The sequence below is a fragment of the Physeter macrocephalus genome, chromosome 7, assembly GCF_002837175.3.
Source record: "Physeter macrocephalus isolate SW-GA chromosome 7, ASM283717v5, whole genome shotgun sequence".
Taxonomy (NCBI): Eukaryota; Metazoa; Chordata; class Mammalia; order Artiodactyla; family Physeteridae; genus Physeter; species Physeter macrocephalus.
The window spans coordinates 65,651,908-65,674,902 of NC_041220.1; the positions used below are offsets into that span (position 1 = coordinate 65,651,908).

The window sequence follows — 22,995 nt, forward strand, 5'->3', positions numbered from 1 at the left end:
CGCTCCGCAACGGGAGAGGCCACAACAGTGAGAGGCCCGCATACCGCAAAAAAAAAAAAAAAATACAGTCTCTGTTCATGTCTGCGCTGCTACCCCGGGGGTTGGGTAAGTCAGGACAGCTGTCCCTTCTGTGCCACATTTCCCCTGTTTTGGCCTCCACCAAGAAGCAGTATTCATGAAGCTGCAACATTCCCTAAAGTAGTGACAGGTGTTGACACGGGCCCTGATGACCTCGACTCTCTGCCCTCCATTCTTCCTGGCCTCCTCCAGGGGATCTGAGGGCTGTGATCTACCCCCAATCCAGCATCTCACCCCGAGTTTCTTTGTGAAAATTTGGTTAGTGGGAGCAGTGTTCGCAAAAGTATGATTTAAGTCCCTACACAGGTAGTATGCAAGAGGATGAACCTTTTTTATTCTAATAAAAACTATGCTTTTGTTTCAATATGAATTTGAAAAAAAAAACTAAAATAGCACATCAAACTCATGATTTCATAGCTATCATTGCTTAGGGTGTGGTTATATGTAGTCAGTATCTAAAGAAAAATAATTTAATTTAAAGACATTAAGAAAATAATAGTATCAGTGATGTGGACATGGCAAAAATCATGAGAGTGGTATAGAGATGTCTGAATTTTGAAAACATTGTCGTGACATAGAGGATGGGGTCTTGTCTTTGTTTATTGCCTCAGCTATCAGTGCCTTAAGGCTTTTACTTGGGATAAGACCAAGAGGTAGAAAATTTAAAAGAAGGCAAACCAGGAATTCAAAGGTATCTAGTCCCAGCTTTGCCACTGATGGAGTCTGATCTCAACCAAATCTCTTAATTTCTATGTTATCATCTGTAAAATGAAGGGGTTAGAAGCAATGAACCTTCTTAATTTCCTTTCAACAGTAAAATTACATTATTCCATTGGCCATGATCAGGCTGGAAGCAAAACTTGAGCTTGAGATCCACAATCATTTCGAATACTACGGTTGGCTCAGATCTCTTCTGGATTCAAGTTTCTTCCTGGCTTCAGAGTTTTTATGGATACGAGACGCCCAGAGACTGAGACCTTTGTAATGCACTTCATGACGGACAAAGCATTTTAAATACACTGTTTGATTTGTAAAAGCACTCTGAGAGGAAGCAAGTGATTCATCAAAGTTGGGCACATAGTAAACAATAAACATCAGTCGTGTGAATGATTGAACGAATTCTCACTTTACAGGTAGCGATAGGGACACAAATGAGGCCATAGAGGCGCAAAGGAGTAAAGCGACTTGCCCAAGACTACTCAGCTAGTGCATGTATAAAGCCAGTCTTCACGCCAGGTCTTCCGGTCACGGAAAGTAGAGAAGCATAAGTTTGGGGAATCCAGCCTCAAAGGTTGAATCCCATTTCTGCATACTAACCAGTTGAACAGGTTTTTGTTAACTGCTTTTGCTAAACTCCTAAGTGGAGATACCTACCCTGCTCTGCCTAGCTCAGTGCCTGGCACAGGGAACTGCAGTAAAGGATGGCTGCTGAGACTTTTATGACCATGATTGTTTTTCTTAAGGCTTTTATTACTGTTCTTGGCACAATACTAGAGAGGTCCCCTGAGAAATGTTGTTAGGCCAAGACTGAATTCAGTCTTTAAGGAGAGTCTGTTAATAGCATACAGATGTAGGGGTCACCCCTGTTTCAGGAAGAATTCTTACTCCCTGTGGGCTCCTTTTGGTCTGGAGAGCACTGAATGAGAGGAATGCTTCCTGACGTGATGCTGATGGGAAGCTGCTGTGTGGCCATCAGCTTGTCAGGATGCTATAGGGAAAGAGGATGAGGGGCACCGTTTGCTATTCTTAGAAACCCAGCCTAGTTTACATTACAGGTGTCGAAGGAGAGCTAGGGTTGGGTGACCTAAACAGGTAGTTATCAGAAATTCCAGGTGGGAACGAGGCTTCATTTGTGTTGGGAAAGATTGTGATTGTAAGTGAAGTAGGGAAATTTTAAAACCATGGTAACCAGGAACTGTGCCGACTTGTGTGCCCCGTTTGGCATTGATTATAAACCTGTGCTCCCTGCATTCTTAAAGTACAGCTGATGTGCCTGCAGGAGAGAGAAATGAAGAGAAAAGAAACACACACTTGCTTGGGTGAATGCAAATCTTTTATTATCTCCACAGAGATTTGTGTTTCTAGTATACATTTTAAGCTATATGCTACCCAAGTAGGTAAAATGCTTTTAGATAAAAGTAGAGCCAGTCCCCAAACCAGGGCTTCTGATTACAGGAAGTGGAAAAGGATAGATATTAGGGATCCTGCCCAAAGTTTGACTCCCAAGTCTGCGCACTGACCAATCCTGCAAACTAACTAGCTTTTAAGAAATAGTATAAACATGGAGTAAAAGATTCCAATTGTGGTCATATTTGACTAATTTTAATAAAGTTTACCTCTGCCACTGTGTGAAGAAATGATTAAGCAGTACTTTAATGATTTAAAGATTTGAGGGGATGGGGCAGCAGAGAGAACGACTAACACGAAGACAAACTTGGATTGTGCTAATTAAAAACAGTTCTGTATCATATTTGCATGCAAGCTGTATGCCTTATAAAGGAGTTTTAATTTTGCATCATAACTACTTATAAAGTTCAATTTAACAAATAGCTACACTTTCAGAAGAATCAGTTATTTTATTTTTTTTTCTTTTTAATGTCCTTTATTTTTTAATTTCTTTTAACATCTTTATTGGAGTATAATTGCTTCACAATGGTGTGTCAGTTTCTGCTTTACAGCCAAGTGAATCAGTTATACATATACATATGTCCCCAAATCTCTTCCACCCCTCTAGGTGGTCACAAAGCACCGAGCTGACCTCCCTGTGCTATGCAGCTGCTTCCCACTAGCTATCTATTTTACATGTGGTAGTGTATATATGTCCATGTCACTCTCTCACTTCGTCCCAGCTTACCCTTCCCCCCAACCTGTGTCCTCAAGTCCATTCTCTACATCTGTGTCTTTATTATTCCTGCCCTGTCCCTAGGTTCTTTTTTTATTTTTTTTATTTTTTTAGATTCCATATACATGTGTTAGGATATGGTATTTGTTTTTCTCTTTCTGACTTACTTCACTCTGTATGACAGTCTCTAGGTCCATCCAGGTCTCTACAAACGGCCCAATTTCATTCTTTTTTATGGCTGAGTAATATTCCATTGTATATATGTACCTCCATCTAGCTGGTTCTTGCCTAAAAATTTCATTGCTCTCTGTCCAAGTTCAGCCCATCCTTTAGAGAACATCTTCATTCCCACCTCTTCCCTACTCTGGCTTTTATAGACACACATCCTCCCCCAAGTTAGAGGCAGAAATACAGAGTTTGGTACCACCCACCTCCCACCTTAAGTACCCACCTGTCTGTCCATTCAATGCTACACTCCCTTGTGTGGTCCCCAGGCCTGACTCTTGTCTCCGCCACTGGGTAGTGAAACCTCAGAGCCCTGCCTGTTGCTTCTCTCCACCTGCACCATCCTAGCTCAAGAGGAGCCCGGGGAGCTCAGTCAGGAGAGGCTTGTGAAAATTGATTTGAGGTCAGAGGGAGGTAAGCTTAGTTTCCTCTGGTGTGGGCTAGAGTGGGAGGAAAAACAAGAGTAAAATCAAAGCAGCACTCAAGGCCAGAAGTCAAAGCGACCTTCAATAATGGTAAAATTAGGATCCACTTAGGTGACAGTATTCAAAAACGGAGACTTTCATTTTCACTTTTTCTCCCCCATATCACAGCCTACGTGCACATGCATGCGTGCACACGCCAACAGACACACGCCCCAAAGCAAATCGCAGGCTCCGTGTACCCTGTGGTATTGCATATGCTGCGAGGTAAGCTTTAGGCGACACTCCCAGCAGTGCTTTGGACCACAACACACACTAGAAACCAACGACATGGCCCTTCTTAGGTGGCTGTACTGACTGTTATCTGCTCCTAACTAGTCCTCCTCCCAGTTAACCAGAATCATTGAGCTTTGACCCACCTTCACCAGCACCCGTATGAGGACCCCAAACCCCACACACAGGTCCCAAGTTGGGCCCTGATTCCTGGACAGCCAGCAGAAGGCAGACGGGATGTGCCAGAGTGGCGGGTTTTATCTGTAAGTGGACTCGGATCTAACACTAGGGTCCAGGCGGCCGGAGAGCCCAGCAGGTAATAGCATGGACTCCGGAGCCAGCCCTTGTGCCCCGGTCCCTCCAATTACCAACCATGGGCTCTGGGTCCTTAGTTTCTCTGTGCCTCAGTTTCCTCCTCTGTAAAACGGAGATAACAAGAGGACCTACCCAACAGAGCTCTCATGAGGATTACTTGAATTGAAATAGGTGAAGTTCATAGAACAGTCCCTGGCACAGAGCAAGTAAAGTGTCGGTTGCTATCATTTTTATTCTTGTTGCTGTTTGTTACATTGTTGTTTGGAGGAAGGAGTTGTGATGTGAGACTATTGCTGTAAAAAGGGAAGAGCCTTTCCTTAGTGTAATAAAGAGGGATTTGGGGCACATACAGGTGTCAACCCTCTAGCCCCTTCCCTCACCAGTCACCCACTTCCATCCTCTGGCACATGCGCAGACACATGCTTTTAAAGAGGAAGAATTCCTCTGAGACCGAATGTTCCTTTCCTCTTGGTGACCTTGACTGAAGGAGCCACCACGCTCTCTGAAGTGGCCCCCTGCTCCTATTGTCCGTTTCTTACCTATTCTCTAGACGGGAAAGAGGAAAGAAAAGAGCAAGAACATTGAAAAACAGTCCAGAGGTTTTGTTAAAGACTTCTCAAAATAGATCAGACGCACACACGCATACCCAGGAACTTGGTCAAAGCATTTACACATGCATTCTAAACAAGCCTGATTGATGAATTCCCAAGGAGATGTAGTTCAGAAGTCATCTACAGATAGCAGCAAGACACGCATCTTCTTTTGTCATCCTGAGAACACCCCACCGTCACCTCCCCTGTCCCCAGCTCTCTCAGAGCGATAACAACTTTTTTAAAGAGCCTAGGAAAGCTCTTTCTTTCGGTGGTCCTTCGGGTTCATCCTGTCACATCCTAATATTCTCATTTTTTGATATGATTGGCAAGTATCCTGCCAAAGAGGTCAGATGAAACGTTTCTTTCATGTTTAAAATGGGGGGAAAATCCCTCAATGAGAAGAGTCCCCAGGGGAACAATTTGAGGTTTGGGAACATTGCTAAGCCCAGGAAGACAGGAGGGCACCTTTAGGACAAGTGACGGGGAGGTAGTCTGGACAGGAGCAGAGTCCCCTCTGAGTGTGGAGGACGTCCTGTGTCTGCGAAGGACTAGCCGGAGTGTAGTAAAGAGAGGCAGGTGTTGGGGGCGGGGGAGAGAGCCTGTAAATGATGTCATAGTTTATGCCAGGACTGCACGGGCACAGAACAGAGTCAAATCAGGGCAAGTGATGCCCTCCAGGGAAACCCTCTCCCTCGGGTAGTCTGACCAGGTCCAACCAGAAGCATGGGCTTCTGGGATTTTGTCCTGGTTACTCTAAGGATATTTTCTGACTTTATTCAGACAGAGAGTCCTATAATAACTCTCCTCCAGCTCAGTCGTCCATGGAGACTCACAAGCACACGCTGGGGCGGTTAGACCATAGCTGTAGAGTCATTGGAGTTAGATGCTGAGGTAAGACCTGGAGCAGGGGTTCCACGATGGACAGGTGCAGAGACTGCTGCCTGGGGACCTTCTTAGCACAGTGACTGGTCTCAAAAACTGCCAGTTATCTTTTTTATTTTTTTTTGTGACTATTACATTTAATCATTCAACATTTTAAAAAATAATTTAAATACCCACTATGGGCTAGAGACTGTGCCCAGTGCGGAGAGTTCAGGGAGAAGGGGGATAAGATGCAAGATGAATATGATTAGAATCTGTCTGGGGAAGCTCATAAATACAACACAGAGTGTTTAAGAGAAGCAGACACAAAGAGCTGAGAACACACAACAACACTACAACTTGCTTGGGGGTGTCAGGAAAGCTTCCCAGAAGGGTTGATATTTAGTTGTCATAAAGAAAGTGTAGGAGCTGGCCAAGCTGAGAAAAGGGCCAGGGGTGTCACCAGTATATTAACGATTAAACATGCAAAACCTAGGAAATAGTCCTGGGTTCAAATGATAGCTTAATCATTTACCAGCTTATAAAACCTGAATCAAGTTCTTAAATCTCTCTGAGCCTTAACTTGCTCATCCATCAAATGGGAATCATTCTCTTCCTCTCATAAAGAGAATTCAGTGAGATGGGAGCTGTAAAGTTCTTGGCCCAGCACCAGATCGAAGTAACCACCCCCAAGTGTAGAACAGATCATTCTTTAGCCTGTTCTGTATTTTTGTTCTGAGTTGTTATGAAAGTGGGGAGACGGCCCCCTGAGAAACCCCATCAGAGAGACCCAGACTTCAAGGAGGCTTTGGCTCATGGCTCTTCAACAGCCCTCTGGTCAGGCAGAACGTGTTGGCACAGTGGAATATTCTGGCATCTCGGCTTAGAAAGTACATAAATTTCCTCCGGTTCTCTCTTAATTTCTTCTGGTTCCAGGGCTTTACAGTGTGAATCACACCCAGTCTGAAACTCACACGTGCCAGCAGGGAAGATGAGGAAGACAGAAATGCCAGCCACCTCCCCATCCCCCATCCCCAGGGCACTGCCCACCCAGTGTACACACCTTCCTCACAGGGCAGAGCTTCCCTGCCCTAGCCACACCTTCCTCATCTTTCCTCTCCCTGCCCTGCCTCGAAAGAAGGAGGAGGAGGAGGAGAAGGGGAATTCCAGGTTACTTTATTTATTTATTTATTTTTCCTTATAAATGGTATTTTAATTTCTGCTATTATAGTAATAACCCATTCTATGACTGACACATACAAAATGCAATCATTAATTAATTAATACATTTTTTGAGTTGACTGAATGCTAATGAAAATACAGATAAAAGCAATACAGTGTTGTATTTTTATTTTTTTAAAATATTATTATTTTTTAACATCTTTATTGGAGTATAATTGCTTTACAATGGTGTGTTAGTTTCTGCTTCACAGCAAAGTGAATCAGTTATACATATACGTATGTCCCCATATCTCTTCCCTCTTGCGGCTCCCTCCCTCTCACCCTCCTTATCCCAGAGAGAAACAAATACCATATGCTAACACATATATATGGAATCTAAGAAAAAAAAAAGGTCATGAAGTATCCAGTTTACTTTAAACAGAACTCAGGGGGAAATGGCATTTGTTTTCACAAGGAGGGAATCAGGCCTTTTCGGTTCCCGCATAAAGTCGTGCTACCCTTGGCTACTGTCAGCTCAGCAAACCCCTCAGATGCTCAAACCTCGATGCCCTGAGGCGTGGAACTTCCCAGCATGAACTTCCCGGCTGGCTGCTTCGGAGGGGGGCAGCTGCCCTGGAAGTGAAAGCAAGCTTAGGCCACAAGCCCTCCCAGGCTGGGGGCCTGATGAAGCCCTTCTAGTTCCAGAAGACCCTTGCCCCCATGGTGGCACCCTCTGAGAAGCGCTGGTGGGTGGCAGAATAGTTAAGGAGGTGGCCCGAATATTTAAGTACCATCTATTTCACCTCACACGTTTTGGCCTCCTTTTGGGCAATATGAACCCTCAGAAAAGCCCCTTCGCTCAGCTGCCCTCAAGGGCCCATGGGGAGAATCACCTGCTAATTCCAGCTCTTGTTGCACAGCTGTCCTTTGTGAACAAGAAGGGTGGCCCGGAAGAGCACTGTTTGAAGACTGGTCTACACCGAGAGCCAGACAGCCACCAGTCACATGGCGAGGAAGCCGGTCATTCTACTACTTGCTCTTTCACAAAAAAAGCAACAGCACTTGAGTTGGGGAACTGCCTGTTTTATCTTCAGTAGAGGTGGTATTTAGATATATCCAGTAAATCGCAGAGTTGGAGGAGATCCAACTGCCTAGAGTTAGGGAAGAAACTTTGAAGGACAAACCTATGATTTCCTAAATTAAATGTATCCTGGGGCAAGAAAGAAGGATCTTATAGAGAAATCAACTATACTCTTTCTCTCCTCCCATTTTTTTGAAAGGAGGAAATTAAATTTAAAGGTCAGTTTTCAAAGTTCCTAACTGCAATCAGTGTATCTTTTTGAATCTTGAAATACCCCCATCACCTTACCTTGCAGTAATAATCCTCATTTCACAAGCTCTTAAAAGAGCTGTTAAGAGGCTTCAGTGAACTTTGAATTGTTCTAATTTCAGCGCAGTTTGGAGGCTGAGAAGCTAAGTGCAGAGTAGAGGTTATCCATAAGGGGACTGACCTCAAACTTTCTCTACTTGATCCAGTCTGCATATTTGAGTGTTCGGTGCCATAATTCTACCTTGACAATAGTAAAAAGGGAAAGAGAACTGTACTGATAATTATACCAATCTGGCCCTAAAGGACTCTAGGAGCAAAGAGATGGGCGTGTGAGTGTCCAGAAGTGTGGAAGCTCTAAAATGGTACATTATGGTCGGTCTGTGTAGACACATCAAGCTCTGGTCTTAGTCTCAATGTTAGCAATACCTCCTTGGCCTTTTAGAAATTATAACCAGGGCTTCCCTGGTGGCGCAGTGGTTGAGAGTCCGCCTGACGATGCGGGGACATGGATTCGTGCCCCGGTCCGGGACGATCCCACATGCCGCGGAGCGGCTGGGCCCGTGGGCCATGGCGCAGTGAGAGGCCCGCGTACCGCAAAAAAAAAAAAAAAAAAAAAAAAGAAAGAAATTATAACCATCGGGGGCATGCATGTCTCCTGTAGCCTTCTTTCACCCATACCTTTGCGGGAGTTACTAAAGAGTTAACGAGCAGACTCATTTGCTTCTTAGCTCTGCTCTAATTCCTTTGGTGGAAGGGCTAGTGAGAAGAACAATATACAAAAGCCATTCATAAGAGAGGGGGGAAAAATAGAAGGAGAAGTGGCAAAATCATCCACAAATAGTAAATCTCCAACAATGTGGGACAGATCCATCACCTTTGCGATGTAGTTCATGAAAGATGGACACTGGTCCAGGAAGGTAAATCTGGATAGGACTTTAGCTTGGTGCACAGGGCACCTCATTTAATTTTCTTCAAATTATGTGGGTGGGTAGAACAGCTCTTCTTTCTCTGTCACAGCAGCTGAGTGGTGTATGGGTCCACAGGGTTAAGTAATTAGCCCATAGTCAGACAGCTAACGATAGAACCACACTTGAAACCGCATATTCAGACTCCAGATCTGATGCTCTTTCCAATGTGTTTAAGAGTCCCATTCATTTGTTGAAGTAGAAAATAATTTCTCAGTGGCCTGAACGAGTAAATGGGGTCCCTAGTACCAACTTTAATGCCAAAAAGTCACTTTATGAGGAGACAAAAGCCCAATTGATTCTTGGTATTTCTGAGGTGAAATAAAACTGAAATATATACATTATTAGCCACCAACTCACACAAAAGGAGCATTGTGCCCCAAAGTAGTAATCTCTGGAAGCAGTATGGTTATTCTTACAAGGCTATGTGCTCAAAGGGTTTTTGGTTTTTTTTTTTTTAACTGTTCATTAATAGTTGCCTTTGGAAACAGATTTTAAACTACACAATAAAACATTCATGTTACTTTATAATTGTACCTGGTTATTTCTACAAACAAAACATAGAGTTACCTACCAGACTTGACCTTATTTTATACACCAAATTTGACTTTTTCCTCTACAAAATCAGATTCACCTTTCAGGGCTGAAAACTGGACACATGACCCGAAGAGGTGTTTTTTTAAAATGCTTTGATTTGATGGCATCATTAAAATTAGTGCATCTCCTACCAAGATGACCCTTTTGAAGTGGACACTACTGACATAGCGCTGTGGTTTTGCTTTATTAAAAAATCAACAGCATTATTTTGTCATGACCCTTGACTAAGCATCCTAGGTCTTCCAATATTTTGCAAATGCTAGAAAGACAAGCTAAAGCATATGAAAGAAGAAAATAGTACTTCAGTAGATTTTAAATCCACTACCCCTGCAGACGGCAGCAGCAACAGATTGGTGGCATTCCTAAAAAAATTATCAAATATTACTGTGAACTGTTTTCTGAACTCAAGGCCAGCCAAAAGGTCTTAATAAATATTGGCCATTTCCCGAACTTAGCCTAGCCTGAGAAGCATTTTGATAACAGAATTAAGCTCCTGGGTTTCTCACTGCAGAATGATCTGGAATGAACACCCTTCCTTCATCTTCTTTCTGTGCCTTTTCTCCTTCCCAGGCAGCATCGCCGCCATTACGGTGACAGTCATTGCTGTGGTGTTGCTGGTGTTTGGAGTTGCAGCCTATCTAAAGATCAGGTAAGACAGCACCTTCCTCTTCTTTATAAAGAATGGAATTCCTTTTTATCAGGCTCTGGGCTGTGAGCTGTTTTGCTGAGTTCTTGTTTCTTGATAAGTAGCTCAGCTCTCAGAAATCTTGGCAGGGAAGTGAAAGTGGCCAGCGTACTGCACCCTGGACAGGAATAGATGGGGCAGTATCTGAAAGTTGGCAAAGCAGAAGAAATCATCCGGACTATACAGCATGATGATGTAATGGAAGGAGAATGAACCTGGAGTGAGCGGACTGGGGCCTTGGCCTTCTGCCCTTAACTCACATCATCACCCTGAGAAAGCCACATGCCTCCTGAGCCTCACCTTGTCTCACCTGTGAAATGGGCGAGATAGGCAGGCCCAATGGTTCCAAAACACTGATGTTCTGAACACTGATGTGGGAGTGTGTACCCAGCCTGGAAGGAGATTCTCACCGCTTCTAAAGCAAAATGTTGAAAATACAAGGAAAGTGTAGTGTTTTCTACAAAATTGGGTTTTTTCCCCCCAAGATTATATCCTTATAGTTTGGGTTTTAAAATATCCTTTCTCTTATGAAAAGAATGTGATCACAGATGGTCGCTGAGTTTTTACTTTCTTTAGCCAAAGAGAAAGTTGCAGTACTCTGTGAGTCCTCCACTTTTGTCGTCTACCGTCTGTAAAATCAAAACTCTCAAAAACCACGTTACTCACACTGAGTGTCCTTCCAGCTGTAAAATGCCAAAAGGCAAGTGGCTGTCTGGTTCCCAAGTCTGCCCAGTGCCTATAACAGGGACAGGAGGACGCATGCCACCGTGTTGAGCACAGCTGCTCCCTGACCCCGCAATGCGTTCTCCTCCCAACCGCCAGGCCCATCTTTGTGGAAGCTCCTTTGACCTGTCACGCCCTCCCTCCATCGCCCCCAGTGGCTTTCCCCCTGCCCTTAGAATTAAACTGACCCTTCACCTTGGCGTGAGTTCCTTCATGGACCCACCCTGCCACGTCTTCTTGCTCATCACACATTTCTCTCCCTGTTAACCACTGAGCTGCAGTCACACTGACTTTCCATCCAGTTCTTAGAACACACCCGGTACTTTCTCTCTCCAGGCCCCTGGTTCTTGTTGGTCCCTCTCCCTGAAATGTTTTTCTTCTAGTTCTTCCTCATACATGGCTTTTCAAGTCACATTCTCCAGGAGACTTCCCTTCCAGTTTGGGGCCTTTGTTATTTATTCTCCTAGTGCCTCAATTAGTTTCATCCTGGCTGTTTTCACTGTCTGTGATTTTATTTGGTTTTTTTTATATGTTTGTTTGCTTGTCTGTTGTCTCTTTTCCCCACAAGAATGTAAGCTGCCTGAGGACCCAGACTTCATCTGTGAGCACAGGGCTGGCATAAAGAAGATGCTCAATAAATTGAATAAATGCACAACTGAACGTAAGAACACACAATCACACAGGCACGGTGGTGCACACACACATGCACACTCTTGACTTTTTCTCATCACAGCTGTGCTTCTCCCTCAAGAGGCGTGTCCTGGTTCCCCACCTGGAGCTCACGTATTTAGTTTCTCATCTCTACACACACATCCCCTCTGCTTCCCCCTCTCATCTCCTCCGGTCACCCCAGCCCAGACCAGCGCCCACTGGGGAACCCTCCCCTCCCCCTTCCCTTTTATCTCCCTCCATCTTTTGCTCTACAAATGAACAAAATCAATCTAATGACTGGTGTCAAGTATGAGAGTGCCTTGTAATATCACCCCTATCCAAGGTACAAAGAACAGGAAAGCCAGGTTTCAAAGAGAAATCGGAATTAAAGTGCCAGCATTACCTGTGTCTAAAAGCCTTCATGAAAGGATCCAGAGGTCTTCAAATTAAAAAAAAACAATCTTTCTCTTCATTAAGTCTATATTTCCTTGAGCATCAAACAGTTTTATGAATTATAGCTTACTGAATGCTACCCTTTTCCATCTGGCTTAATTACTAGTTTATTGCGGGAGATACACTGTATTTTAATTATTAGTTAAATTGGCTTTTATGAACTACTCTGGGTACCTCATTCCCACTTTGTAACAGAGTTTCTCTTTGTGTTTGGGAGATTCTGGGTGGGGCTCAAAGAAAGGAACTTACAGAGAAATTTTAGAGACATTCTGGAATCACCAGTGGTGAGTTCCAAAGGGCTGTGTCACCAAAAATGCCTCCATAGAGTATGGAACAAAATAGAAACACTTCCCTCTCGCCACACACTTGCCAGAAATGATGTTAAAATAACCTCAGGACTCTTCTTCTTGACTCCAGGCAAGAATTCAATTTCACCACCTGAAGCCTACTACTGATGATGGACAGGCAGACTAGAACAGTGACTAAGAATTCAGGGAGATCTCAGTTCCAATCTTAGCCCTACCACTTTCTAGCAGGTTCTACCATCACCTGGGCATGTAACAGAGCTTCACTATCCCTCACTTCCCTCCTCTGTAAGATGAGGACCGTAATTTTAACTACTTGGTAGCATCGTTGGAAGGATTAATGGATGCCTCTTCCCAAGTACATAGCACTGCCATCATCATCATCATCATCAGAGTGGTCAGCTGGAAGGAACGCCAGTAGGACAGCTGCTCAATACATAGTTACTGAGCATTAGCCATGTGCCAGGAACTCTTCTAAGCAATGGGGTCACATCAGTCATGAGACACAGTTCTGCCATCTCAGAACTTACTGGGCTTGGAAAATTTTGTTAACATGCCATTAAAATTGGTTCTAACGAGTGCTGATTAAAATTGTATAACATTTTACTTAAAAAATTTTTAAATTTAAATTTTAAAAAATTAAATATAATTTAATTTTAAAGTAAAAAAATTTTTATTTAAATTTTATATTTTATTTAAATGTTAAATAAAAATTTTTTAATTTAAATTTTAAAAATTTAAAAAATTATATTTTTTCTCCAAGCATTCTCAACACTAGATAAATTCAGTGAATGATTAAATTGAACTAGTCGTTGTTTCTCTCCCCTGTAATGTAGTTCCTCCCTCTTAATGTAGAAAGGCCCCCATGGTATAAGATTGTTATTTAGCTTTGGCACTACAAGCTTAAGGATGGATAAAGTGATCAGACCCCTGTTTAGAAACCCCCTAAGGAAAACCTCTTTCTGCTGCTCTGTTAATTATTTTGGAGAAATGATAACATAAGGAGGTTAATAGCTCTCATGAATCTTAAGGCTGTGCTAAAACCCCTTCGAGTGTTATTTTGCCAGATTCTTGGAAAGCCCCACTAATCATTCATCAAAAATACACTTGGCTCAATTGACAAATGTGCGTGCATGGGTGTGTGTGTGTGTGTGCGTGTGTGTGTGTTTGTGTGTGTGTGCGTGTAGTGTGTATGCCTAAGGTTGAGTTTTGCCTTGGCTGGAAATTTCCTCCATTCCTATTGTCCCACATTTCTGAGAACAATAACATGACAGAGGTATGTTGTCTGTGGTTTTTTTAGCTCACTTGGCTGGAGCAGCAAGTGACTGAAATCACAGCCTTTGAGAGAACCATTAGCTTCTGACCTGCAACCACGCCCTATCACCCCAGGCCCAGCCGATGTCCCGGCAAAGGCAAAAGAAGATCCGCTTGAAAGGGCAGCCTCACCACCAGAAAAAGGGCACTCCTTGCGAGCTCTGCTAAACAGTGGCTCAGGAGTTTCACCACTTTCCTAAATTTTAGCTCCCTCTGAAGGCGTCAGAAAACCGATCAGCGGGACTTCCCTGGTGGCGTAGTGGTTAGGAATCTGCCTGCCAATGCTGGGGACACAGGTTCGTGCCCTGGTCCGGGAAGATCCCACATGCCGCGGAGCAACTAAGCCCGTGCGCCACAACTACTGAGCCTGCGCTCTAGAGCCCGTGAGCCACGACTACTGAGCCCGTGTGCTACAACTACTGAAGCCCTCGCGCCTAGAGCCCATGCTCCACAACAAGAGAAGCCACCGCAATGGGAAGCCTGCACACCGCAACGAAGAGTAGCCCCTGCTCGCCGCAACTAGAGAAAAGCCCGCGCACAGCAACAAAGACCCAACGCAGCCTAAAATAAATAAATTTATTTAAAAAAAAAAAAAAAAAGAAAGAAAACCAATCAGCCATCCGTTTTCACACTCCTACTCTTCAGGGATCCGTGACCCCTAGTTTTGTCACAGTATCTCCAGCCTGGAGAACCTCATCTCTCTGTAACCTAAGCCACTTTTGGATGCAATTTATAAAAATGAACTGCCCAGGGGCTTCCCTGGTGGCGCAGTGGTTGAGAGTCCGCCTGCCGATGCAGGGGACACGGGTTTGTGCCCTGGTCCGGGAAGATCCCACGTGTCCCGTGGAGCGGCTGGGCCCGTGAGCCATGGCCGCTGAGCCTGCGCGTCCGGAGCCTGTGCTCCGCAACGGGAGAGGCCACAACAAAGGGAGGCCCGCATACCACAAAAAAAAAAAAAAAAAAAAAATGAACTGCCCAGAACCTTCCAAGGCTCTTTTCTACTATCCACCCCCGCACTGTAGCCGGCAACAATGTGGGGTGGAGGGAGGAACGTGGGCTTTGCAATCAGGTTCAATACTGACCCTTCTACTTCCTATTTAGGTGGCTTTGGGCAAATTATAATCTCTCTGATCCTTCATTTCTTCACCTGCAAAAATAGAGCTGATAACACCTATCTTTCAAGGTTGTCTTGAAGATGAAGTGGAGTAATGAATGTAGATGACCTGGAAAGACTGTATAACATGGTGGTAAAGAATATGGACTCTAGGGCAAGTTCATTAACCACTCTGTGCTCAGTTTCCTTGTTTGTAAAATAGGACTAGAATACTAATACCTAACTCAGGCTTGTTATGAGGATTAAACTATGATACAGATAAACACGCAGTTCCGGGGTTGAAGTGAGGGCCATGGAAGGGCCAACTGCTGTCCTCGTTGTAATTGTCATCATGCGCTTCCTACTTAGGTGCTCAGTAAACTGTAGCCACCAGCAGCCCCGTTCCGTAGGCATCAGGGATTCAAAGGAGAGAGGAGAGGTGGAGGAGGAGGAAGATGGCACAGAAGCTCAGTTTTCTAATTACGTGTTGACGTGCAGACTTCCATGTTCCATCTTGGCAATTTCAATTGTGCTTTTTCTTAACGCCTGTGAAGTGGCATCCACGTTATACATTCATTAATAGAAGCTATCTCTGAGAAATCTTTATTCCAGGGCAACTTTGAAAGAAAGCAAAAGCCCTGCCTCCCTCTAGCAGAAGGTTGTCTTTAATTAGTGATGATTGAAGAATGAGGTAAGTCAGTTCTGTTTTGTTTAAGTTGGCTCAAAACTGTTCAGCCACGAGATAATCTCCTGGGCAGGAGACCGTATCTGCTATCGCCAGCAACGTGGATGCTGCTATAATTAGGTGTGCTGGTAACCCAGACAGACAACACGGCTGTTCCCTTCACAAAAATAAATGTGATCTTGATTTGTAGACACAACAGGGCCCTGGCCCTTAAGACATCTTTGTAGAAGTCACCTGTTTTGCTTTAAGTCTTTCTAGTGATGACATTTTCTACAACTGGATTCTTCCTGGTTGTTGTTAGGTTGAAAAACTAGGCCCATAAAGAGCCAGCCATGAAGTCTAAGATCTTCTAGTGTTTGTTAGCTACAGGTTGACCTTTTCCGGTCAGCTTCTGGCGTTCTGTAGGTCTAGTTGACTTGATTCTCTACCTCAGTGATTCTCAAGACTTCAGTGTGCATAAGAACCAATGGGCGAGGCCTTCCTGGTGGCGCAGTGGTTAAGAATCCACCTGCCAATGCAGGGGACGTGGGTTCGAGCCGTGGTCCGGGAAGATCCTACATGCCGCAGAGCAACTAAGCCTGTGCGCCACAACTACTGAGCCTGCGCTCTAGAACCCACGAGCCACAACTACTGAGCCCGCATGCCTAGAGCCTGTGCTCCACAACAATAGAAGCCATCGCAATAAGAAGCCCACGCACCACACCAAAGAGTAGCCCCTGAGCCACAACTACTGAGCCCACATGCCTAGAGCCTGTGCTCCACAACAATAGAAGCCATCGCAATAAGAAGCCCACGCACCACACCAAAGAGTAGCCCCTGCTCGCCGCAACTAGAGAAAGCCCCACACAGCAACAAAGAACCAAAGCAGCCAGAAATAGATCAATAAAATAAATAAATTTATTTAAAAAAAAAAAAAAGAACCAATGGACGAGCTTGTTAAAAACACAGTTTCCTGGGTCTCAGCCCCATAGGTTCTGACTCGGTGTGTCAGGGTGGGGCCCATGCACTGGCAGCTCTCACCAGCTCACGGGTGATGCCAGTGCTGCTGGTCCAAGGACCAGACTTTGAGTAACCCTACTCTACCCTTTCCTCCCAACACTCCAAACACACTTGGCTCTAAAGTTTCCCAGGTATAATGCTCTGCTGTTTTGTACCTTTGTTTTTTTTGAACATGCTGATCCCTGGGCAGAGGTGTTTGGTTCACCTCTTTTTTATCTGGCTAATTCCAAGTTGTCTAGCTCAAAAGAGATCTTCTCTGGGAAGCTCACACCCTCACCCTCTCCACGGTGAGTTTCATGCTGCCCAAGCCTCCTTCGTACCATTCACTTCCCTGTACTGGAATCATTACGTCCACCGCCAGTCTCCTCCACTAGAAGGACAGAGAGCCCCTGGCAATACCTGACATATAAGAGTTGCTTTATAGATACTTGCTGGCTGAGTGAATGATTCTGGGTAAGAAAAGTCTGGGGTGCGGCAGCAGTGTTGATTTATTCCAGATCAGGAGAAACTAGGTTTAGAGAAGGGGAAGCGATGGGAATCTGTTAAACCATAGACTTCCCCTAGTTATCTCATGACTCTGAACTTGTTGACAAATAGGCAAGTATTCCGACGTGCAGGCCTTTTCTCTGATGAGTGTCTGCCAGTATGATACTGGCAGATGATTTTAAAATATAAAATAAATTTTACCTGCCCCTTCAAAGTAAAGGTGATTATTTAAAGATACTGAATTATGATACTCTAACTGTTGCCACTAACTTGCAGTGGTTAACTGTGGGCAAATAAATTCACCATTAATGGTCACAGATTTCTTAGCTTCAAATTGGTAGTTCACAATGTTAAATTTCTTAGTTTTGACTAATGGGCCATGGTTATGTCAGATGTTAACATCAAGGAAAGTTGGGTGAAGGGGCTTATGGGAATTCTTTGTACTATCTTTGCAATTTTTCTATAAATCTAAAACCATCCCAATGGTCTTTTTAAATTATAATTCAGTAGCTACCACACAGATGTGTTGTTTGCTTCTGCCCCAGAGCCTTTGCACATGCTGTTCTCTCTGTCTGTAGGGTCTGCCTCAGGCATCCCCATGGCTCATCCACATCTCCTTTATGTGTCTGCTCAAATGACATCTTCGTGAGACTTTCCCGATCACCATATTCAAAATTACAATCCCCACTTCCCATATGGAACCCCTCATTCCCCTTCCTTGCTTTATTTTCCTCTATTGTACTTATTACCATCTGCCATATTATTTTTCATGTCTTATTTATTGTGTCTTCCCCCATCAGAATGTAAGCCCCCTTAGGACAGGGATTTCTGTCTCTTACTTCACTGAAGTATTCCCCAAATCCCAAAATAAGGACTGATCGATGATAACTTTTCAATGAATAAATGAAAGAAGCCAGGCAGGGAAATGACAATCAGAAAAAGAAAGCCACCAACGAAAACAAACAAAGGAGACAGTGACAGCTGCACCAAACTAGCTTTGCTAATGGATGATTAAGAGTCTAAGGCCTAATGGCTAATGACCAAGGAGCTGCAAGTTCAGTTGTGTTTTCCCTGCACTAAGCCATATCTTATTCATCTTTATAACTCTCCTTCTTAGCACATAATAAGCACCAGTGATTGAATGGCAAGACTCACTTTACTAGAGACGAGAGGACTTTGGAAGGAGTAGTAATAAACAAAGTTGGAGACCTGCTGGAGAACTGGGGTTGACCCTTATAAAGGAGAAGGTGTTTTCTAAAATATGTTTGTCTCAACATAGAAAAAAGGTAAACACCTCATTCATTTTCAAAGAGCATTGAGTTGCATTAAGTATCGATGCTATAGCTATCTTAAAATAGGTACCTTTTCACAGTTGTGGAGAGGGCCTCAAACCACAAATGTCACCACCACATTTACCAGTTGTCACCAACAAAGCATCACCAATTGTCACTGCGGGGAGTGGGGAGTGTTGCTTTGTTAGAGCAAAACCACTTGAGAAGGAAGCAATGAGGCAAGGGCTTCACAGAAATCATTCCCTATTTTGTCCCCTCAGGTTCTGCTTTTAGCTAACTAAATCATCCGTTGCAGTAGAACAATAGTGACAATAAGCACAGTGTAATTGATTTACAAGGACTGTTAGCCTATACTGAGTGCTTCAAAACCATGTCACCACACAGGAGAAATTTAGTTGTTCTCTTTCCTCTTCCTATCTTTAAGGTTAAAATGGTGGCTTTGGCCCTTTCTGTTCTTTAATAAGGTATTTTCACTGTGCCATCGTTATATTGCACAATGAATTGCCACAGGCCATACTAATCCCCGCTGGTACTGACAAAGTAAACTCCCTGTATTTACTCTGTGTATTTACTCTGTGTACAACAGTTTATATGCTACTGGAGGTAAGCAGTTATTATCAAGTATTTATAAAAGTACCATTGCATTAAGAGCAACATATCAGACATTCAGAGAATGAGAAACAAAGTTAAGACGTAGTCTGCCCCCGGAAGGTTTACTGTCTAAGGAAGCCAACGCACAGCAAATGGAAAACTTAGCTATGCTGGCTGGCTGGGTGCCGGTCTTTATGAAGAAATGGAGTAAATGAAACTGCCTTGACATGACGAGGATGTCATTCATACAGCGTGCTCTTCAGATTGAAATTAGATGCAGCAGCCTTGCAGTACAGAGCCAACAGGCCTTAGTTTTAGTACCACCTCTCCCAGCACGTCACAGTGACAGTCTTCCAGATCCCTTGGGCTGAGCCCCACCTTCTTAATCTTGAGAGTGGGAGGGGTTTTTTGTTTATTTATTTGTTTGTTTGTTTATTTTTGGCTGCGTTGGGTCTTCGTTGCTGTGTGCGGACTTTTCTCTAGTTGCGGTGGGCGGGGGCTACTCTTTGTTGCGGAGCACGGGCTCTAGGTGCATGGGCTTCAGTAGTTGTGGCATGTGGGCTCAGTAGTTGTGGCTTGCGGGCTCTAGAGCTCAGGCTCAGTAGTTGTGGCACACGGGCTTAGTTGCTCCGCGGCATGTGGGATCTTCCAGAGCCAGGGCTCGAACCTGTGTCCCTTGCATTGGCAGGCGGATTCTTAACCACTGTGCCACCAGGGAAGCCCCGAGAGTGGTAGTTTTTTCACCACTTTAGACCTGACAAATGCCAATCTGAAAAATTCCCCCATTTCCATCTAAAACATGCCATGATTTAAGAGGTTCTGAGCAAGAGAGATAGTTTAAAGTGATCATTAATGATTCTCTTCTTATCTCACACACACACACACACTCACACACAAAATGTGTTTGTCTTCCTCTTTCCACAGTATTACAGGATTTATCCAAACCTGGCTTGAATCCCAGCACACCCAATTCTTCTTGTTTAGGCTCATTATTACATTAAAACATGCCCTACGGGTTCAGTACACTCCCAAACATGGTTTATCTCTATTTCTTGCTTTGCTTCCCTCATTTATCAGTATTTTGCTCAACTCACAGTTCATTCAAATGAGAAGACAAAGAAAAATGAAAGCTCCATCTTTTTCCTTTATTTTGCTAGTGTGTGTGTAGTAGACATCTCTTATAATACAGCAGATTCAGGTATAGCTCTGATCAAATAGTCTTGCCTACAATAACCAAAAGCAGTAAGACCTGATGCCCAGAAGATTTTTAATCCCCTAACCCCACTCTAGCATGATAATAATTTTTTTTAAGTTATAATATAAGAAGCTGGTTTTATAACTATGCCTGGGGCATAGTTTCAGGAGTTCCTGGAGAAAGTGAGGGAGGTGCACTTTTCACTCAGTATCCTTTTTTATTTGCAGATCTGCCATGCGCTTGTGTAAGTTTCATTATAATAAAAATTAAAAAGCAATATTGGGCAACATTTATTGTGCATTTACTACATGCCTGGTCTTTTATATGCATTACCTCATTTAATCCACCCACCAATCCTAACGCAATTTTTTTTAAGTTTCTCCGTGTTATAGATGAAGAAACAGGGAGTTAAAAATATATTCAAGGACATACATCTGTAGGCTCAACTGACATTTTATGAGAATCAAATTATATGATAGATATAAAAATGCTGTGAGAAAACATACAAAGGTGAGACAGAGTACCCTATCAATAAAAGAAGGTGCTTATTGGGTCCCTTTTGGCCAGACTTGTCACAGTAAGTCATGCTGAAACTTAGGCCCAGCTCCAGTCTTGTAATCCCTAGGTTTCTACTTGTTCCATCTATAACTTCCATTTCTCAACCCTCCTATTAAAGAATTTGATTGGAATTGGAGGTTTCAGGTGTGGGGGAAGTGTTGGCGATGGATGGGTGGGACCTCATTTACCAACACTGCCCTCCCCTATTCCTGCCGATTAGTAGATCAGTGGTGTGTTATTTGTGACCTCTTTCCTTCTCACACCCACAGAAATGAGTGTGGGTCTTCAGGGAAAACAAACTATATTGTGGAAGTTTCCAGGTGTATAGACTGGGTCAACTGAGCCAGCCTTCGGGACTGAAATCAGAATTTTGAAAGCTAAGAGTCTGAAGCCAGCACATCAAGCATCTCTTTTCAACTACCTGACAGATGTAAATAAGCTTAGAAGAGTGACAGCGCTTATTTTAGCAACAGATAGAAGTATATAGCAAATGCTTTTTGTACCTCTCGGGTTGTATTTTCATTTTGTTTAATTTTCATATCTAGCTGAGAAAAAGGTTAGGGGGAGTGGGTATGTTCATCTGTACTATAGATAGCCTACCTGATTTCCAGTGGCGAGGTGTCAAAATTCACAAGCTAGCCTGAACCTCAGAGGCGCCAGATGCTCATTTTGTGGTGTTCTCCAAATCCTGTCATTGGTTTTATTCTTAAAATGCCATAATCCTTTCCAGGAAGCTCCCACCTTATGAACAGATTGGATATTCAGGATGTATTTTTTCCTATCACTGTTTCTGCCACAAACATTTATCGAGGACTTACTCCTCTAGGTGCCGGAGATAGAGGCAAGGACAAACAAAACAGGCAAATCATCCATATGTATAGTCTAATTCGAGGAGAGAGGCAGTCACAAAATAAATACGTAAATTGTATCGCACGTTAGAAGGTGATGAGTACTATAAGAAATATTAAGCAGGAGTGCTTTGGGCGGGGAGTTTCAAGTTTAAATAGAGCTCCTAAGGAAGGCCTCCCTGAGAAGGTGACATTTGGGCAGATGTAAGGAAATGAGGCAATGAGCTATGTGGAGATCTGGAGGAGAATTGCTCCAAGCTGAGGGAACAGTAAGTGCAAAGACCCTGAGGCAAGAATGTGTCAGGCATGAGAGGAAAGAGCCAAGAGGCCAGTGTGGTTGGAGCCAAGCAAAAGGCACTGGCATAGTAGCTGATTTTCTCAGGAAAGTAATAGGAGCCAGACCCTGCAGGGCTTTGCAAACCGTCGTAGGGACTTTGGCTTTGACTCTGTGTGGGATGATGGGCCGCTTAAAGGCTTCAAACGGAAGAGTGATAAGCATCTGATTTCAGTTTTTGGTTTTTTTTTTTAAAATAATTTTATTTATTTATTTATTTTTGGCTGTGTTGGGTCTTCGTTTCTGTGCACGGGCTTTCTCTAGTTGCGGCGAGCGGGGGCTTACTCTTCATCGCGGTGCGCTGGCTTCTCGTTGTCGTGGCCTCTCTTGTTACGGAGCACAGGCTCTAGACGCGCAGGCTCAGTAGTTGTGCCTCACGGGCTTAGTTGCTTCGCGGCATGTGGGATCTTCCCAGACCAGGGCTCGAACCCATGTCCCCTGCATTGGCAGGCAGATTCTTAACCACTGCGCCACCAGGGAAGCCCCACATTGCCATTGAGCTAAGTTGCTAAGCAGACTCCAGGGAGCTGAGCTCAGAGAACTGGGTTCAGATCCCGGAGGTGAGGGCTCGACTCATAGCTCAGTTGGGTGACTTTGGGCATGTCAGTTAACATCTCTGAGCCCCGTTTTCCTCATCGGAGAAGTAAGGATGAACAATACCTGACCCATGGTTTTATTCCGAGGATCAAGTGAACACGGAACATAGAAGAACTTTGTAGATTATAAAACATTATATAAAGGTCAGGAGGGGTGGTGAGAGCAACAGCGGTTCTGGTTGTGTCGTTATCATTTCAGGGAAAATGAAGTCCAGGACCTAAGCCAAAATGCCAGGAATGCAACCTTCCCTTTCCCATTACTTCTTATTAAATAGCCGTGGAAAAGGGGCCTCTTCCTCCTCCAGCACTGGAGGTCAAGGAGAGAGACAAGGACCCAGCTGATCTCAACAGAAGGCGCCAGTTGGGCTCCCAGGGGATCAGTCATAACTTACAAGGTGTTTGCAGACTGGGGCCTCCCGGCTTGGTGCGTCTGCTACCGAGGGGTGTCCTAATGAAGAATTGTGTCTTCTCTCCCCGGTTCAGGCCCCAGGGCACGGGGCTGTCCGCAGATGGGCAGCTTCTCCA

General features: G+C 44.0%; 1 protein-coding gene across 1 annotated transcript in view; it reads left to right on the forward strand.

Annotated features, from left to right (window-relative positions):
• Positions 1-22,995, forward strand: part of PARM1 (prostate androgen-regulated mucin-like protein 1) — a 114,666-nt gene that overhangs the window by 86,528 nt on the left and 5,143 nt on the right. Inside the window, exon 3 of the mRNA XM_007113834.4 lies at positions 10,233-10,311. Within this exon, the coding sequence (XP_007113896.1) occupies positions 10,233-10,311 (79 nt within the window). The remainder of the gene's footprint in view (positions 1-10,232; positions 10,312-22,995) is intronic.